At 40.8% G+C, this 19009-nt stretch overlaps 1 protein-coding gene across 2 annotated transcripts in view; it reads left to right on the top strand.

The window, feature by feature from the left end:
- atp2a3 (ATPase sarcoplasmic/endoplasmic reticulum Ca2+ transporting 3) overlaps nucleotides 1-19009 on the top strand; it is a 73172-nt gene that overhangs the window by 12769 nt on the left and 41394 nt on the right. For both annotated transcript variants that reach the window (XM_033644438.2, XM_033644445.2), the window contains exons 2-5: nucleotides 3839-3856; nucleotides 4182-4264; nucleotides 13626-13730; nucleotides 16143-16281. In XM_033644438.2, the coding sequence (XP_033500329.1) occupies nucleotides 3839-3856; nucleotides 4182-4264; nucleotides 13626-13730; nucleotides 16143-16281 (345 nt within the window). The remainder of the gene's footprint in view (nucleotides 1-3838; nucleotides 3857-4181; nucleotides 4265-13625; nucleotides 13731-16142; nucleotides 16282-19009) is intronic.

Below are 19009 nucleotides of genomic sequence, written 5' to 3'. Positions count from 1 at the left end.
GTGTTTTCTACTCACACTGGTGACTCATGCGTGTGGTGGGTGTTGTGTTCTGGTAATCAAATCAGATAAGAAGCACGGCTCGCTTCAAAATGTCCCAAAAATACAGCTTTTCTTCTCAGATGACAGATGAAAAATGACGAGACGATGTGAAAGAAAAGAGCAACATTTCTGATTCTGAGATTTGTTTTTGTGGGAGCTTACCCCCACACTGATGCACATACTGGGTTTACAGTTTAGAGACTGGGGGCTGCAGAATGAATGTTAATGACATTCATGCTTCCCATGACAAAGGCACACTTATCAACTTTGGACAAGGAAACACAGGGATGATTAAATGCCCCGTGGTCCCTAAGACGATCGCTGCCCACAGCATCGGCCGACCACCCAGCCAGTCCAGCCGGACCAAACACCACTGAGGGTGGTGTGACCGCCCCTAAAACAGAGAGGAAAGAGAGCCAGGATAGGAGCTAGGGTGGCCCAGCTTGGACCTCGGGCTGTTCCACTACCCCATCCAGTGGAATAGATGAAATAAGGCTCAGGCTAAACCAGCAATGGGAGATCGGAGACTGTCGTGCCCACATCCTCACAGAGACCTTGCTCCATCATAACATCCCAGATTGAGCTCTTGAAAAAGTTATTTCCCCACTGGAAAGATGATCTTTTCATAAGACTGGGCTGTCTATGCAGTAGAAAGACACAAATATTTTTGAAATTGTTATACAACCAGAGAAAGCGGAGGAAAAGGGATGTGGCATTTACTTTTGCTCAAGAGGTAGAAAACCTTCAACTGTCAGGATGCACTGTGCCGTGCTGGACCAGTAAATAAGTGAGTGAGGTAATATTACTCATCTGAAAACAATATGGCAACCATCTGGTAACAAATTATCTTGTATTGTGGTTAAACAAGGCACTAAAATATGTTTCTGAAAACATTTAAGGTGAAAAATAGACAACGCAATAACAGAATCTTAGTTCAGATTTGGTCAGTGCTGCCTAGTGGTCTCTCTCTTGATTCGCTTCTATGGTCTTTGTGTCTGTGGTGGCAGTGGGAATACAAAAATGTGTAAGTACAATCTGTAGATCAAGCAGCAGCCCTAGCTGACTGCCCAGAGAACATCAGTCTCCATATGCAAATTTAAAAAAATGCGCTACAGAAATTTGTGTTATCAAAAATATCGATTTATAGATACATATTGAGTCTAAATTAAGGATAGACTGATACATCAGCCGGCCGATATATCGGGCCGATATTTGAGTTTTTTACTTGTATCGGCATCGGCCGATACGCATGTGGGTTGGCGGATTTATTTTTCCCTGGCACTTTTTTTCATTTGAAAGTATGTGGTTAAGTTGAACAGAGCTGTTGAATCCTACTGTGTACAGTAGTTGTTGTTTTATTTATGCTTCAGCTTAAATATTTGTTTATTTTATAAAGACATTACTGGAAGATTTAAGAGCACTGAACTCTTTTTTTTTTATTTGAATGTATAATAATAATAATATTCTACCTGTTCTACCTCAACTTCCCATCTTTTTTTAGTATTTTTTACTGTTCAATAAATGTTTCTTATTTTAAACTTGAGACCTGTAATATTTGTTATCATTGTGTCATTTTTTTGATGTAAATTGAGGGAGCAAAAGCAGTATCGGCCCCAAATATTGGCTCAAGAAAATCGGCAGTCCATAATCGGTCATCGGCTAAGGGTGATGGAAAAAAATCGGTATCGGCATCGGCCCTAAAAAATCCTTATCGGTCTATCCCTAGTCTAAATATCTGAAAATGTTTCAAGACTCGTCTTCTGTAGTATCAATACACCGTTACTAGCTGTGCTCACATGCTTTCTCACCTGTAATGTTTACGACAGTCATTCTGCTGTTTACTGCTACTAACCAAGAAATGTAATGTGTATACCCTTAATGTCAATTTTCCCCATGGTATAAAAAATGGTATTGAATATTGACATTTTCCAAGGTCTTGTGTCAGAGTTAGAATTCAAGTATTATGACAACTCTGACTTCTTTGGTTCTTTATTGTGTAGCCGAAAGGGACTAAATCTGCATTTTTTTTCGTGCTGCCCGGTGTTGTAGAAGGACAGTCAATGAACTTTGAACAGTTCTGATTAAGGAAAATTGTTGCCTGGACAATCTCAGAAATGTTAGTTTTAATTAAAAAGTCATTTCAGATAGGGCTCAAACTACTGATTGTTTTCAGTGTTTGAACTTCCAGTTATTTTTTTTCAGTTAATTAAAACATTGGTTGACATTAAAAAAAGAAAGGAAAATCATGCATCACAACTTTCCAGAGCATGAAGTAACGTAAAGTTTTGTCCGACTAACCATCTAAACTGAGAGAAAATTGATTTACACTAGAAGTTGGAACCAGTAAGTAGTTCTCATTTTACTTGAATAATTCTTTATCAAAACTGCTGCTGATTTGATTTAGCTTATTATCTATAATAAATATATTTATACAAGCTTTCAAGATTAAGGGTGGACATGCACAAAAATGTACATATTTCATAGAAGACTTATGGAGTCCCATCTTACAGGTGATATGAAAGCATTCATAGGCTGTGTTTAGTCAGTTTATTCAGTTTACTTTCACTAGAGCAGGAGATGAGCAATCGTACTACTATCAAAGGCGTTATGAAGCTGTTTGTTATTACAGTATCTGTGTTGGCGATGTGTTCTGAGAGTCATTATGCAGCTCGGTTGATACTATCGGCCTGAAGCTACAATAAAGAATTTAAAACATCCTGACTGGAAAATCCATAAAGGATAGTTTTTCTCAATAGCGTATTCTAGACTTAGATTATGGAGGACTGAAAAAGACCAAAGTATCAATAAAAAAATAAATAAATGAATACAGAAACAAAGAAATTATTGTAAAAAATGAAATGCAATAATAACCAAATGCATAAATAAATGCAGGATTTAATAAGCAACTACAGAAGCAAATAAATGTAATTGTACAAAAATGTAGAAATATAAGATGTTTATTTATCTACTATTCAAGAAATAAATAAGTAAAAACAGTAATAAATAAATAGATACATAAATAAATGCATAAATAAATGAATGAAAACATGATTAAATAAATGAACAGGGAAATAAATAATTAAATATATAAATACAGAATTAAATAAATGTTGGTGTACAAATATGTAAAAATTAATTTAGGATATTTATTTATTCATGCCCTATTTAATTATCAATTTTTATTTATTGATGCATTTATCTGTTTATATCCACACATGTATTTGCTCAATATATTTATTCTTTTATTTAATAATTAAGAATTGATTTATTTTTTTTGAAATTGTATTTATGTATACATTTATTTATTTCTGCATTTATTAATTATTTAGTGTCATGTTCATTTATTTACTTCTGTATTTATATTTGTATTCCTTGTATTACTCTATTTATTTAGACATTTATTTATTTGTTTCCGCAATTATTTATTTACTTCTGTATATATCTATTTACATATTTACATATTTATTTATTCCTGTATTTATTTAGACATTTACTTGGGTCATTTTTTGTCCTCCTTATTGGATTGGTTGTTACTGCCGTCAGTAATAACACAGCAGCAGATAATAATCCAGCAGTGTTGTTGCTCCGAGTTCCTCCATTGAGTATTTCCTCATCACAACCCAGCAGAACGATTCTGCAGAGCAATTTGTACATGAGCATCTCAAAGTCAGGCTGAGATAATCAAATGTACTAACTGCTCTTTGTGTCTCTCCTCCACCCTCCAACCCCTCCCTCTCCTCTCTCTCTTCGGCCCCGCCAATTTGATTCCTTTACAACCGGCGTGGTGTGACACCCACAGAGCTCCCAGCTGAAGAAGGTAAATATTGATTTTTCCAGCGTACTGCCATCGCCTCCCTTTACTATCTGATTAAGTGTCTTGAGCCAGGATCTTTTCTTTTCTGTAGACTGAGGGCTAAACTTTGGGAGTGTACACTACTGCAGCTTTCCACCTATGGACGTACACAACTGCTCCTCTGTAAATACAGGGATTGTCAGCACTAAGGATCTAATGTCAATACATGTTACAGATCCTTTCCACCCTTAAGTATAAGGGCATACTTTGTCTTCTTAGAGGCCTCAAACTTTGAATTGAGTGTGATGCATGAAGGTGTGTGACGTGTATTTGTCTATGCATATTTCAGGCAAGTCCCTGTGGGAGCTGGTGGTGGAGCAGTTTGAAGACCTCCTGGTCAGGATCCTGCTGCTCGCTGCTTGTGTCTCCTTTGTAAGTATGACCCAGCAGCTCATTAAAATACCCCAGGCCTTCATCGCATTTGTTCTTGATCTTGATTCTCAAATGTCCCCCTGTGGGATTTGAGACCCAAATTGGGCATTTGCCACCTAATAGACTAGCTCCATTAGCTTTAGGCAGCTTAATTCCTCCATTAGAACACTGCTCAACCCAGTTTTTGGTCTGTTTTTTACGTGGAAGCAGGCTTTTCCACCCAGTGTTGATATTGTTCCAGTGAGGGAAACAGGCAGAGCACTTCAGCTGAACTGGAAACAAAACTATCCATCAACACTCCCTGTGCCGCAGCGCCTCACACTGCGACCCTGGTTGCAATCCGAGGGTGGTGAAGGTCGGAGAGGGGTGGAGCGGGGGAATCCTGACTGCATAATAACTTTTTTCCATCTATTACAGCACGTCCCCAGTGTCTCGGGATGGAATTGCTGTTGCTATTTCCGAAAGTAGGAAAGTTGCTCTAAAAATGTATATGACACAATGTATCTTCTCTGACTGTTGTTAGTGAGCGGCTTGGAGAGCAGGCGTGGGCTGTCACTGCAGGACTTTGGAGTGTGGGCTCACTTTTCCTCCTGTAAATCAGGCTTTAAAGAGGTTGTTTATAGTGGAACATGGCCCCTGTTCCACTGCCGCACAGACCCTAATGCTTTACAGTGTCATCGTTGCCTGGAGTGGTTTCAGCTCAAAGATCTGACTCAAAATTACAAATGTATTTCACTCCAGTGCAGCTTTTCTTAAAAGCTCACACATATTCTCAGGGCTTGTATAACCTTTTACCTTTGCTGTTTGCTCACCTTTTTGTATGTCACCAGTTTTATCAGGGTGTGGCTAAAGCAGAGTGAACTGCATTGAAAGCTAAACCCTAGCCTGGGACTCATTTGGTTGTTATTTTGAATATATTCAAACTGAGATGATTAGATTCTCCTACTTCTTTGCATGACACAAGAGTGAAGATCATTATCAGACAGAGCAGGTCCAGTCAGGCTGCTTTATAATAATGTACAGTAACAAATTTACAGCAAATTCACAAACAGTGCAAACAACAACTGAGCTTCAGAATTTTAAACCGTTGTATTATTTCTTCTCATGAGTGATCTGTTTTAATTTTGCCGAAGCTACAAGCTGGTGACTCTCTGTTTAGTAGAGCAGAGCCACACAGAAAGCCACACCAGCCACCTGAAACAATCACTGCACTTCCTCCCTTTGAGCCGAAGCAAGAAAGAGGGCTGATCTTTTATTTGGTTTTCATGTCACTACATGATTTACTGTTGGCGAGCTCAGGAAAGGACGTAAAAAGTCAAGTGACAATTGAATTTTCAAGCCTCCTTTGTTTACAGTACATTTTTCAATAGGCGACCTTAAAGGGTAGCTTATTTTCGCAGGATTTTGTGTCTAGATGACTTATGGGAATAATGATTTTTGAGTTGAGAGACTGTCAGTGTGCGTCCACTATAAGTGCTCGTTTTTGGCACTGACAGGCTCAGATTATTATTATGTATGAGTCCAACAATATGGAAAGGATCCCTACAGAGATAGACTTTCTTGTTAAAGAGTAAGATTCTTTTTGTGTAACCAGAAACAGCCCCCAAATCTTCATCGCCAAACCAAACAAACTCCATTTAAATAAACAGTAATTTTAGCGTGTAAAGCACCAACATATTTTCACAGGAGCTCTTTAAAGGTCTAAGATGTTCTGTGAATAACTTCCAGTCTTAACTTTAAGGGGAAGTTCTCAGAACACGTCACAATTTTAAGAATTTTCTCGGAATTGTTTTCGCTAGGAGTAACTCTTAGTCCAAGGAAGCTTTGTGAATATGGCCCCAGGTGTTTTGTGCAACTAGACCCTGTTCATTTAAATTGAGAGAGACAGTGATTGGGGCTGTTTGTGGCTGAACAAAAAGGATCTTATTCTTTAACAAAAAGGTCTACCTGTAGGGAGCCTTTCCATAATGTTGTCAGTAGAGCTGCAACGATTAGTTGATTAATAGATTGATCAGTTGACAGAAAATTAATTGACAGCTGGTTTCAGACATTTTTTAGGGAAAAATGTTAAATGTTTGCTGGTTCCAGCTTCTTAAATGTGAGAATTGGCTGTTTTTCTTTGTCATTTTTGATGGTAAATGAAGAGTTTTGGGGGGTTTGGACTGTTTGTTGGACAATTTGAATTTGGACTCTGGAAAAATTTTCTTTTTTTTTTTGACATTTTAAAGACTAAGCAATTAATCGATTAATTGTAAAAAATAATCAGCAGATTAATCTATAATGAAAATAATCATTAGTTAACAACCTGACTCTCAGTGGCAAAAACAAGCACTTTTAGTGGATGTTTATTAATGCTCTGAGTCGTTACATTGCAGCGTGTTTCAGGGCTGCCTGCAGCACTTTCACTTATTACTGGATCAATTTTAAAAACTGTTGGTCCAGGTTGCAAAATACCAAAATTAACCTTCAAGAGTTTTTTTTTCCTGACATGAATAAATTGTATTTTTCCATTTTACTGAGCACTGTGCGACATTCCAAAACTCTGGCAAACATTCAGATATAATGGCCATCTGTCGACATGTGTCTCAGTTGTGCATGTGGGGTGTGAAGAGTGCGATCTTTAAAGCTGTAAGGAGAGATTTATTTTGGTAATGAAGCTTTGATTTCAAAACCCAATGTTGAATCTGCGCTTAATTTGGTTTCACATTGCCAAATGCATGCAGTTAAATTTCCACCAGATTCCCCCAATGGGTTCTAAAACCCAGAAAAAAATCCTCCTCATCTCTCCATTACAGCTCCCATTCAGCTCCAAAGTACCAGCTCGGTATTCAGACTCCTCTCTGAATGTGTGCTGATTGTGTGAAGTGTCTTTTGAACCGTCCTCACTGAGAGCACCACCATTGTTGCCCTTCATTCTCAGCTTAGTCAGAGGGGAGATTTACCGTCCCAAATGATGGGGAATGATGAGCTATCGACCGGGCTCAGGCTGCCGTGACGTGCACTCCGCTGCTCAATACACTGCAGAGAAAATATACTCTTTTATCATTTGATAAGCCCCGTCAGATCATGGGAAAGTAGATCCACGTCATCTCTCCTCCTGTCTCTGCTGCTTTTGTTGTGCACTCATTTTAGTTTTCTGTACTTGTTGCCAATGACAAAATAACAAGTCATTTCTGTGCTGCAGTGGGAAGGCTGTTCTGTAATGATCCCCTAAAGATGTACTTTGTTGCCTATTACAGCTGGTAACATACAGTAGTTACCATCTCTGACACCTCTGCAGAAGGCATTAGTATTCAGCTGCCATGATATCTCGCTACAGAGCAAAGTCTAGTAACACTGGAGTGATTGCAGGGTACATTTGCTGTCTATGTGGATATGTTATTGAAGCCAGCCCATGAACATTTACTTCAAATTTTTATTGTAGGCTTATCATGTGTGATTGTTCGACTGACACCTACCTCTGAGGCAGGATTTCAAAACAGCAATAGTCAATATTTTTACATTAACAATGCATCATACCTCTTTTGTAACTGAAAGGAGTTGCTCATAGGTCAGAAAGATTTTTTTTGGCGACTCAGCAGTTCCTCAGAGCTCTGCAAAGCTTTATAGCATCTTTCAGCTTGTTATTTTGGTTTTCCAGCCCACAATTTTTCTGTTTTGATTCACTCTTACTGCTCTGTTTGGCTTCAGAAGGCAACTGTTTTCAGCCCAAAAAAATCTTTAAAAAAAACCAACTGTATGCTACCTGCCCAGCGCCTAACAACAGATAAAGTTGGGACTGCCAATTGTTAAGACAGCTCACTATTTCTAAAACTGAAAGCCCATGATCCTAAAAAACAAACAGCCGCTGCTCTGAAAATACCCGCTCTCCCTGCTGTTTGCAAGATTCATAGCCTGCAATTGGCAACCGCAGATTATGCAACAAGTCTTCTTAACTAAATGACAAAAAGTGAGCATAGCGTCAGCTCACATCCCAGCTACATCAGCTGATCTCAAACAAGCCAATCAACTGATGGAGCAGCTGACTGATGGAAGGGAGTCAGCTGATAGATCACATAATTCCTTTCTGTGCAACCAATTGGTGAATCTCATTCAGGACGCCCTATTTAAACTGCCCTGGCCTGCCTACTGTCGCTGCTTCCTGTGCAAGCTGATTTGCAACCCACCTCCACCCCAGCTCCTCCTTTTCATGTTGTGTCTGACTTATCATTGTCATTTCTGTTTGTCATTGATGCTGCTCTGTTCTGTTACCAGGGGTCTTTGCTGGTGCTCTTCCTGCCTTAGGCTTCCCATGTAGGCACATGGAAGGGCAGAGAGGTGTGGGCTCTCTGCCTTGGGCTTTCCTTGTAGGCACGTCGAAGAGGCTTTCTGCTTAGGCCTAGGAAAGGCAGAGAGGCCCCAGAACAGAGCCATACTGCCAAATATAATACTGCAAATAGCAATTAAGTTTTCTTTTACGAAAGTGGTCCTGACTGAATTGATTTTTAACTGTGCCGATCTGATGTTCCAATCGACAGGACAACATTATTTGTCTGTGCCTTCCAAAACTTTTCCATATCACCACTGGAAAAATAAACATATCATATGATGTGATCTAGCTTTGGTTAAGGTTAGGCTTATAGAGAGGTTGTGGTTTAAAAAGTGCACTTAGTTAAGGTTGGGGGAGCTTTGCCATCATGTTGACAGTAATAACAACTTGGTTCTCCTTACAGGGAGAGTGTATTTTCAGAGCAAGGGGTGTTTGTTTTTGGGATAAGGGGCTGTTAAAACAATGGCATGGCAACGATGAAGTTACTGACTAGCTAGTGGACATAGTGGAGCATTTAGCACCTAAAGAGACAGATATTTTTCTCAGAGAGTCATGGAGACAAAGAGCCACCAAAGGAGATTGAAATTTGGACCTGCATTTATCAGATGGCCAGAAACACACCTCCAAATGAATGCTAATGTTTGTCTTATGTTGTCTGCCGGGTGTCTAAAGGAAACATGAAGTAAGCAAATTTAGCATGTCAGTTTAAAAGCTGACATTATTTCATGTGGGTGGGGGGAAAATCAATTCTTGGATACATCACGATTCTCTCTTGAAAGATGATGTCTCAAGGAGTCAGTAATCGGAAAAACCCAATTCTTGACATTGCTAAGAGCTGCTGACATCCTTGCCACTGTCACCAGATTCAGGTTTGGCAGTGCAACTGATCCTTTAGTTTGATTTTTAGATGTCTGGGGCAATGGTGGTCTCTCTGTCATTGGTGTGTGGGAACTTGGGTTTACTGCACATAAAGTAACAAGTAACAACTTGAGTAAAATTCACTACACTGCGTCCACAGCTGGACAGCGTGAGTTGCCAACTTTATGTTCAGGATAGGGGTCTCAGTTTTGGCTGATTTTGCTTTTGATAGGCTGAGGCCCATTAACTGGTAACTAACTGGTTAATTTTGAGAAAAAAAGAAGTGAAATAAAAGAGGCCTTTTATGTTTAGTCTGGCACTCCAGTGTCCCCATTTCCCCATTTCCACCAGGCAGTTTGGTTCAGTTCAGTTCGGTTCAGAGCACATTAGAACACTTATTTTTACATTTCGATTGTGAAAAGTTGTGAGTGGTATCATTAATCCCATCCCCATTTTTGGTCACCTCTGTGTTTGGGTACCTAGCACACTGATCCAGTACTAAAAGGTAGAGCTAGAAACATTACAGTCCATTGATTGGTCAATAAAGAACTGTCACTCTTACTCAGGGCTTACTTGTGACTGGTTCTGAAGTTTAGGTAACCACTGTTTATACATTGGTAAACTATAACTATAAACTCAAAGGATGTTTTGCTGCCTCTATCAGCAGCTATAGTCTGAGGAAAAGATAGATTGCTACCGGCAACTTTCAAGGTGATACGTTAACTTGTAATGTGACTCAGTGGATGAGCTGACGACATGATCAGTCAACACACCTTAAATGTCAGTGTGACAACTCTGACCATTCCATTTGTTTTTACTGTCTCTCTTCAATGACATATGATTTACTGATGATTGGATCTTTAAGCATTTGACAAATGTATATGAATTTTAACTTGACTATGAACTGCATTTATTCTAATTCTCACTCGGAGAAAAAAAAACATGGCAGAGTGTTGTTCTGCTGCGCTCCAGCAGTGCTACGCCCATGCTCTTGCCTGACAGTGACTCAATACATAAACATGCTATTTTTAAATATCCCATGGAGAGAGACTCTCACTCCACCCTCTTCTTTTTTTTCTAAAAGTGTTCCTTTGTATCACTGTTGAAAAGGAAATCCAGCAAAAGCTGGATAGAATGAAGCAGTGAATGACACCAACCCTGCTGACATTTAAGAGTTCTGTCTACGGTGGAAACCCTAAAGGGATCTATAGTCTAGTAGGGGAGTAACAACATTAGCTCCTCTCTTTTACCACTGTCAGACTAAAAGAACGTGACCAAGCTGAATTTAATACTTTTGTTAAATGTTTTATGGCTGTTGGGAGAAGTTTGCCTTCAGGGCTTTAAGACAGATAGTTCTGAAGTTTAAGGAAAAAGATGATGGTTTAGGTTAAAATAAAAAGGTTTCTTCCAGTAAGGTCTCTTTGACAGAAAGCCCTGAAGGTTAACTTATCCCATGTTTTGTTTTATCTATGTTTGAAGAAAACTTTACTGCACTTAAGTGGTTACAATTATTTAGATTATGTATGTGTTGTTTTTGTCTTTTATGGCTAATAGCAAAATAAATAAATGAAGGGGTGGTAGCTTCTTGTGTATTCCGTTGCCTTAAAAGATTATATAATATCGTCTCATAGCGATCGCAAGCCCCTAAATTGCATGGACTCTAAATTGTATCATGGCAGACTTTGTAATATCGGCAAAGATCGTATCGTTGTCAAGCGAATCGATACAATATCGTATTGTGATGAAACTGGTGATTAACACCCCAGTGGTTTAGGTACATGTCTGTAGGGGCTACTTTTGGTTTTAAAGGTACGGTAACGGAAAGTTATTGGTGCAAATGGGGCTATTGTTTGCACAGCAACGCTGTTGGGTCAGGACGGCACTACTAGCAGAAATGGTTGAATAAGCAGTGCTGCTAACGCTAGCTAGCGCCCGCCTCACCCGGGGTGGTGTGAAGTGCATTAATCTGAAGAGTAGCAACATTAACCTATAGATCATCATGTGTAACCGGTTGAAAGTATTCTTGACAGTTAACTGATTTCTGGCTAACCACTGACATCCCTAGGCTAGAAACTGAACTTTAAAAATGAGATGATTCTAAATCACCAGCTACATGCTATCTGTAAATTTAGTCGTTGATGTTGTCGTACACATACATTACATAATCATCATCTCAGATCTCAGGACAGACATGGTAGTCTTCGTCCCAAAATGACACTGCAGCACAGAAAGAAGGAGATCTCACAAATCCTTATGCAAATGTTAATTTGTGTGTGATTTTCCTGCTGTCCAAGAGCTTTGGTGTACTGGATCTGAACTGTGCTGCACAACACACTCCTGCAAAACTGGGCTTCATCAGAATGACAGTGTTTTAAAATTAGCTCAGTTCATCCAGTTTAATCCCACTGATTTTATTTCCCCAATGATCCAGTTTCCTGCGGGGTTTAATTTATTTTTATTGCCTTTGTCATTTTAGGCATCGTCTCAATGACATTAGGCTGCCTACCTTTTTTGTTTTTAATCTGAGAATTTATTCAGAATTAATTTTTAAATCATACCCTTCATTTCTTTTAATATATTTTGACCATTTTTATTACTATGAATGAACTTGGAAAACTGAATGAATAACACAGTCTATTGAGTGGATAGAGAAATGTATATTGAACTAATTAGAACTGCATCATTTAATTGTATTTCCCTCGAATGCCTACAGCCTGCTGGATGTGAGAGATGTTAGCTTCCCGGTGCTCTGCAGTATCTCGCGCTTGCAGTCATTTCCAGTGTGAAATGTTTTGCAGCCTCTGACTGTATTTACTGCAGAGAGACGAGCCCAGAGCCTCTGGACATTTCCCAGCCTTTCTCTATCGAGTGCCTGGATTGTGAACAGAGCAGGCTGTGAGTGGATCTCTCCTGATCTTAGCTGCACTTTATTACCTGCTCCTGGCTGTGGAGGTCAGCGGGTTACTGCAGTCTATACACCAGTGATTCATAACTACGGGAATACACTACCTCTGCAGGTGCCAGGGGTTGAACATAGAGAGACGGTAGAGCAGCTCAGCTCATTTGAAAAAATTGAGATTACAATTTGATTTTTAAAAAATTACCTACAAGTAGAGTCCACTGAAACTCATGAACATTAGGTGTTGACATGGCCCATAGCCCTGTTGTTTCCCCTGCACTTGGTATTGTTATTATCTCCACCAGTTGTAAGCCTGAAGAGGATCATGGGTTTGGTCGTTTGTGTGAGTCCATCCGTCCATTTTCATCTGCTTATCAGGGACCAGGTCTCCCCAGCAGCACTTTCCAGCTCCTCCTAGGGGACCCCAAGGCCCTCCCAAACCAGACGAGATATATAATCCCTCCAATGTGTTCTGGGTCTGCCCCGGGGCCTCCTACCAGTGGGACATGCCCAGGACGACTCTAACAGGAGGCGCCCAAGGGGCATCCTAATCAGATGCCTGAACCAAATCGTCTGACCCCTTCTGATGTGAAGGGGCAGCAACTCTACTCCGAGCTCCCTCCAGATGTCCAAGCTCCTTACCCTATCTCAAAGGCTGAGTCCAGCCACCCCACGGAGGAAACTCATTTCGGCTCGGCTTGTAGCCGCAGTCTCATTCTTTCGGTCACTACCCAGAACTCACTAACATAGTTGTGCGTTGGGACGTAGATGAACCAGTAAATCCCAAGCTTCACCTCTTGGCTCAGCTCCTTCTTCACCATGACAGTCCGGTGCAGTAACCGCATCACTGCAGATGCTGCGCCGAACCGCCGATTCATCTCACACTCCATTCCACCCTCAATTGTGAACAAAACCCTAATGGAATAGTTCCATACACTGAATCCAACATCCACTTTAAAATAAAATCAAGAGTGATGTGAGCACATTTGGCTGACAGAGAAAGGGGTATTTGAGTTCATCTGATAGGGCTGTTGGGGTACATCAGATAGCAAGGCTGGGAACCACTGCTAAAGCCAACATACACTCAATGGAGCTAAGCTGCATCTCCTCTGCCAAAACACTGTTTGAGGTAGATTTTCTCTCTACAGATTTTCCTGCAATAACAGTCAAGCTTTTTTTTTTCTCCCAAAAATGTTTCAGAGCAAGGCTTCCCTGATATGTAACAGAGCCAGCATGGGACTTGAGCTGCAGTATAACATGTCTGCTAATGTTATGTGTGCTGTATGTTCATGCAGGTGTTGGCTCTGTTTGAGGAGGGAGAGGAGACGACCACCGCCTTTGTTGAGCCTGTTGTTATTCTTCTCATCCTCATTGCCAACGCTGTTATCGGGGTCTGGCAGGTGAGATACACTCTATATCCTTTGTCTCTGTGTATCATTAAAACACACACAAGTAACACTGTTTCTTTCCACAAGGAGTTCACATGGTTACAAAGTTACCAGTGACAGAAGTAAAAAAAAATCCTGACCACCAGCTGTTGCAGGATACATGGATTCATCTTTGCCGTCTTTTAGCCCGTGTGCTTCAAACTGACACCACATGTCAACATTTGTCCTTTCTAATAGCACGTTGCAGTGAGATGAGGCTGTCGATACCGGAGCAGCCGAGTCAAAACATAAACAAACCAGGGAGCTGATGCAAAACGTCCCCTCGGTTCATTTGTGTTGAAGGGGAAGCAGGAATTTTTGATGCAAGCGTCAAAAATAGAGACAAGGCGTCCGCTGACACTTTGGGAAAGAAGGCGCGTTTCTCTGCTCTGAGTTTAGGACACAGTGGAACAAGTGGATAACTCTCCACCATTTCTTTTTAAATACTTTTTTCTTACTGAGTAATTTCGTCCATACTTTGTTCTCCATGATACAAACCAGTTTCATCATAACCATATAAATAAAACAGGCTAAAGAACAGATGATAATGTCAGCATTATATATAAATCCAAAATCGGTATTTTTAAGTGAGGGGAAAAAAAGGACATTTAATAATTGTAGGTAAATAAATAAGTAAAATATAATTAAAATGTGTTAACATAAAAATAATCTTAGTAAAGGGAAATAATCAGGGGTGAAAGTAGATTTAAACTGCTTCATGCATCCCTGAACAAATGCATTCAATTATTTAACACGTGTATGGTAGAGAAAGAAACACTTGGCATCATGTCTAACAAATGATTTCTTTAAATGGTGTGGAGTGGAGTATGGGGTGCCGCAGAATAATTTGTGAATGATACAAAACTTTCAAAATCACACCATTTAAAGAAGAACATTTAAAACTAAACTCATCAACAACAGTTTAAAACAGTTCATAAGTCCGTCTTGAATTTTTAAAACATTTGACACATAAAAAATAATAGTTTCTAAGAGTGAAGTCATTGTGTATTATTGTCAGTTAATCTGTGGGTTATGTTCTCGGTTAATTGATCAGTTGTTCTGTCTATGAAATGTCAAAAAACTGTGAAAAATGTCAATTAGTGTTTCCCAAAGCCCAAGATGACATCATCAACTGTCTTGTTTTGTTCATAACTAGGGGTGTTAACCATTCATTGGTTAACCACAGAGAATTTTTTTGACTGGTTACTCTTGTCTCTCTGTAATTTTATTTTACCACTCTTAAGTTTACTGCACTGCGCACCATGCACATTTGCATTTGCTAGGATAGCAAAGGAATGATCCACCCTACACCCTACTCACTCCTGTTGTCTAAACTTAACCAATCCAACCAACAAAGGCAACGGGAACTAACTAATCAGAGAGAGAGAGTAGGGCATAAGGTAGGGAGTCATACCTTTCTAGAAAACGCAAATTGATTAATTTGTGTGCGCCACCACCACCTGGGTTTGGTGGGAGTTAGCTAGCAGCGCTGTTTATTTGGCACTTAACACCTGCCTAACCCAATGGCGTTGCTGTGGAAACATTGTGCCCACCCCCTGGTCTCCAACAATATCTCCCCGGTGAGTAAGCGGCTTTATTTTGAGCTTTAAAACCCCCTAAGCGTTGTTACCTATGTTATCACCGTTAGCTCTGTTAGCAGTGTCAGCACGAGTAGTGGTGCTAACATAGTGCTACTCTGTTATAGGGGTTTTGAGGCTCAAAATGAAGCCACTTTTTCACCAGGGCGATCTGTGGGAAGACTGGAGAGTGGACACAATGTTTTATGTACCATGTAGGTGTGAATGAGCGGCGCCACTAGCTAGCTCGCACCAGACCCGGGTGGTGCGCTGTGCAGAATGGCCAAAGCTAGCTAACCAGTGAGTGGAGATGGGAGGGTGGGCATTGATAATCAAATTAGTTGGTGATTAATTTAATAGTAAAGAACCAATCCATTAATATTTGCAGCTATACTTCCTGGTACTGCATACCAGCACTGAATCTTTTAGTGGTTTGGAATACTTAACCGTACCGGCCTACTTTTACCCCTGGAAATAGTCACTATTGTAATAAAAAGAAAGTAGACAAAATGTAGATAAAAGCTGCAAAATGCGAAATGTTAAAAAGGGACTTGAGAATATGCCCTTATGATAGTAGTAGTTCTTGATAATAAAGCAGAGTCGTCCAAGGACCAAAAACAGCAGAAAAGCAAAGCAAATCAGCTACGAACATTCAGTACACATTCTAAGAGTTTCTTTTTCAACAGCAGCTCCTTCTCTTTTAGTATGTAACTCACAATAAGCTGCTAATGCAAGAGCACAAACAGTATGTTTTGTAAAATGTCAATTTACAAAGAAATTTTAAAAACTGACTTCTCTCTCTGCACAGGAGCGGAATGCAGAAAACGCCATCGAGGCTCTGAAAGAGTACGAACCAGAGATGGGGAAGGTGTACCGCATGAACCGCAAGGCTGTCCAGAGGATCAAAGCCAGAGACATCGTCCCAGGAGACATCGTGGAGGTGGCAGGTAAGCCAAACTCTCACTGTCATTCACTGAGACTAATTTACGCTTTGTCTGCCTCCGGTGGACTCTCGCTGCTGTCACAGACTCACACAGCCTCTGCCACCCATTCATGAGTCTGGAAACACTGCTGGAATATCTCAGACTGGATTACATAAGAGTCTTTTCTCTGGATGTGCAGGTGCCAGGGCTGCTCTCCAGTTGTGTCTGTTTGTGTGTGTGTGTGTGTGTAAGTGGCTGTGGTCACCTCTTGTATTTAAGGCCCAGTTTAATTTTCCACAGCTTTCCCCCTCTTTTCCCTTTGCTTTCCATGCTCTCAGTCTCACCACCTGGACGCTGCTGGATGTTTGTCAGCTCCTCGCTCACTCACACTCCCCCTACGTTACATGCACACGCACACACACACACACACATACACACACACATACACAATTCCCCTGCAGTAAACTCGCCCATGTGTGGGCAGCCCTCGTCTAAAAATAGCCTTGTTGTCACTCTGGTTCCAGAACATCTGTGTATGCCAGAGTTAATGTGCGAGCGGCGTGCACACACATGCAGCAGCAGCACCGAGGAGATCACTTCGCCGTCAGCATGTACCGGTTGTGAGAGTGTAATCCTCGGCCCCGCGTGGCTAGCGATTCGTCTCAGGCGGCTCAGAGTGATGTGTGGGAAAGGAGGGAGAGCTCAGGATGTGGAAGATCACCTCGTTCATTCATAATCACAGCACGGAGTGAGATTATACATGCTGCGATGGTTACAGTGAAGCCTCACCACCATTCGATAAATCGTTTCCCTGCCTTTTTACAGAGTTTAGTTTATAGTACTTCTGTGGAAAAATGAGAACCACGCTGTGTGTGTGTGTGTGTGTGTGTGTGTGTGTGACAGGTAGCACTTCTTGGAATTTGGGCTTGTTACAGCCAGTGTCCTCCATCACACGTGTGAGCACACAGACAAGCCCACACAGGTAGCAACTATCAAGCACTAAAATGACTATTCCTCTACCACCGCTAGCGTCACCATCAACACCAACGGTGTCACCATGACAACGCTCTGTGGCCCGTTTGGCTTGCTTAGTGACGCTGAAGTTCACAGGGTGTTGGTGGAGGTTTTAACGACACCTGTGATGACGGTGTGGAGCAGAGAACAGATACGACTTAAAATGAACCATCTGCTGTTTGAATAAGAGATCTGATGTTACTGCTGGCATTCAGCTGCTGCTGTGTTGGTTGTCCCATAGTGAGGAAAGGAGGGGCAGGCAACAACACAGGCCACTTTTTTTGTTCAGTGTGGTTTTAGACTTTTTTAAAAGGAATACTTCACCCACAAAATGATCATTTGTTTATCAGTTACTCACCTTATGTTATGTTGAATTTGTGAAAAAAAAACTTGCATGCTGAACATCCATTACCACCACCGTATTATAGCTTACTGTTCAGAAATCTGGAGATCGGAGGTGATAAGTTAAAATACTTTGTTTGTGGGACAGATCATACAGCTCTATGTAGGAAGGTATCTACCGGTTGTGACTGGTTCTTTCTTGTCACATGACATGCAGTCGATGTTCCAAAAGTTGAACTTTGCTCAGGACATGTGTGTGGGAACATATTTTCGCTGAAAGGGTGCTGACATATATATATATGTACACGACTGTGTGTGTCAACATGCTTAGGATAAACGGCTGCCAGCAACTGTAAACAATATACTGGATGTTTTTTTAAGCAAGACATCAGCAACATTTCTAGCTGTGACCGTACCACCCAAAGAGGGTATTTTAAGATCTTTTTCTAACCATAACCAAGTAGTTTTTGTGCCTAAACCTAACCACGTGTTAACCACAGCATTGTTGAGGCGTAAGGAAACTTCAAGTTGCAACATATCAGCTACATGATAACAAATGTTACTTATCCATAGTTTGCATAAGCATACAATTCAAACACTTATCTTCGCGATTGTGCGGAAGAGCTACAGGAAAACTGCTCAGACGTAGGCTCGTTATTGTTTTCAGTAATCCAAAAAATGTGCGCTCCCTCCCCTCAGACCTGATTTCTTTTTGGACTGCATGTGCCAAAATTTCTAATATGTCCTTTAAATGCTGTCGGACAGCCAGTTGTCCTTGCTGAAGCCACTCATGTCCCCGGTGGGCATATTATAATGTTGCGTCCGCTCATCTGCCGCCCCATCATTAGCTGCTATAAAACTCCATCCCGATGGCAATGCCCCCACAGTGGAAGTCCCCTGCATGAAAGATATTTTTATGAATCTAAAAAGCAGCTCTGGAGCTGCTGTCCTGGCAATTATTTGGTCTTTGTCAGCCTGTTCAGACTGTCCAGTCTCTCCAAAAGGTTAGCTGACCCATGAGCTGACGCTTGCACCTTGACCTGACATGATGACGTTGTCACTTCAGATCGAGCAGATTACATTTGCACATCTTCTGACAGGCACCTTATTACATGCTGTTCAAAATTTAAAACAAATGCTCAGATTGCCCATGAGTTTGCTCTTGCCTTTGAGTGTGCCTTCGGTAAGTCTACGTCGAAAACAATAGATCAGTGGAACAATGTAATCAGTTTCCGTACTATAGTAGTCGTCACGTTCACCTAACAATGGATTTGAGGGTGCAGAAATTGCAGCATCTGTACTGGCCCCAACTCAAACAAACTGACCAGCAGCTCCCATGTTCAGTGAGATAAAATTACAGATTTACAGAGTCTGGCTTTGAAGAAAACATTGCTTA

This window comes from Epinephelus lanceolatus, chromosome 11 (genome assembly GCF_041903045.1).
Source record: "Epinephelus lanceolatus isolate andai-2023 chromosome 11, ASM4190304v1, whole genome shotgun sequence".
Taxonomy (NCBI): domain Eukaryota; kingdom Metazoa; phylum Chordata; class Actinopteri; order Perciformes; family Serranidae; genus Epinephelus; species Epinephelus lanceolatus.
The sequence above is the reverse complement of the archived record's forward strand: the minus strand, read 5'-3'. Positions and strand labels throughout refer to the sequence as shown.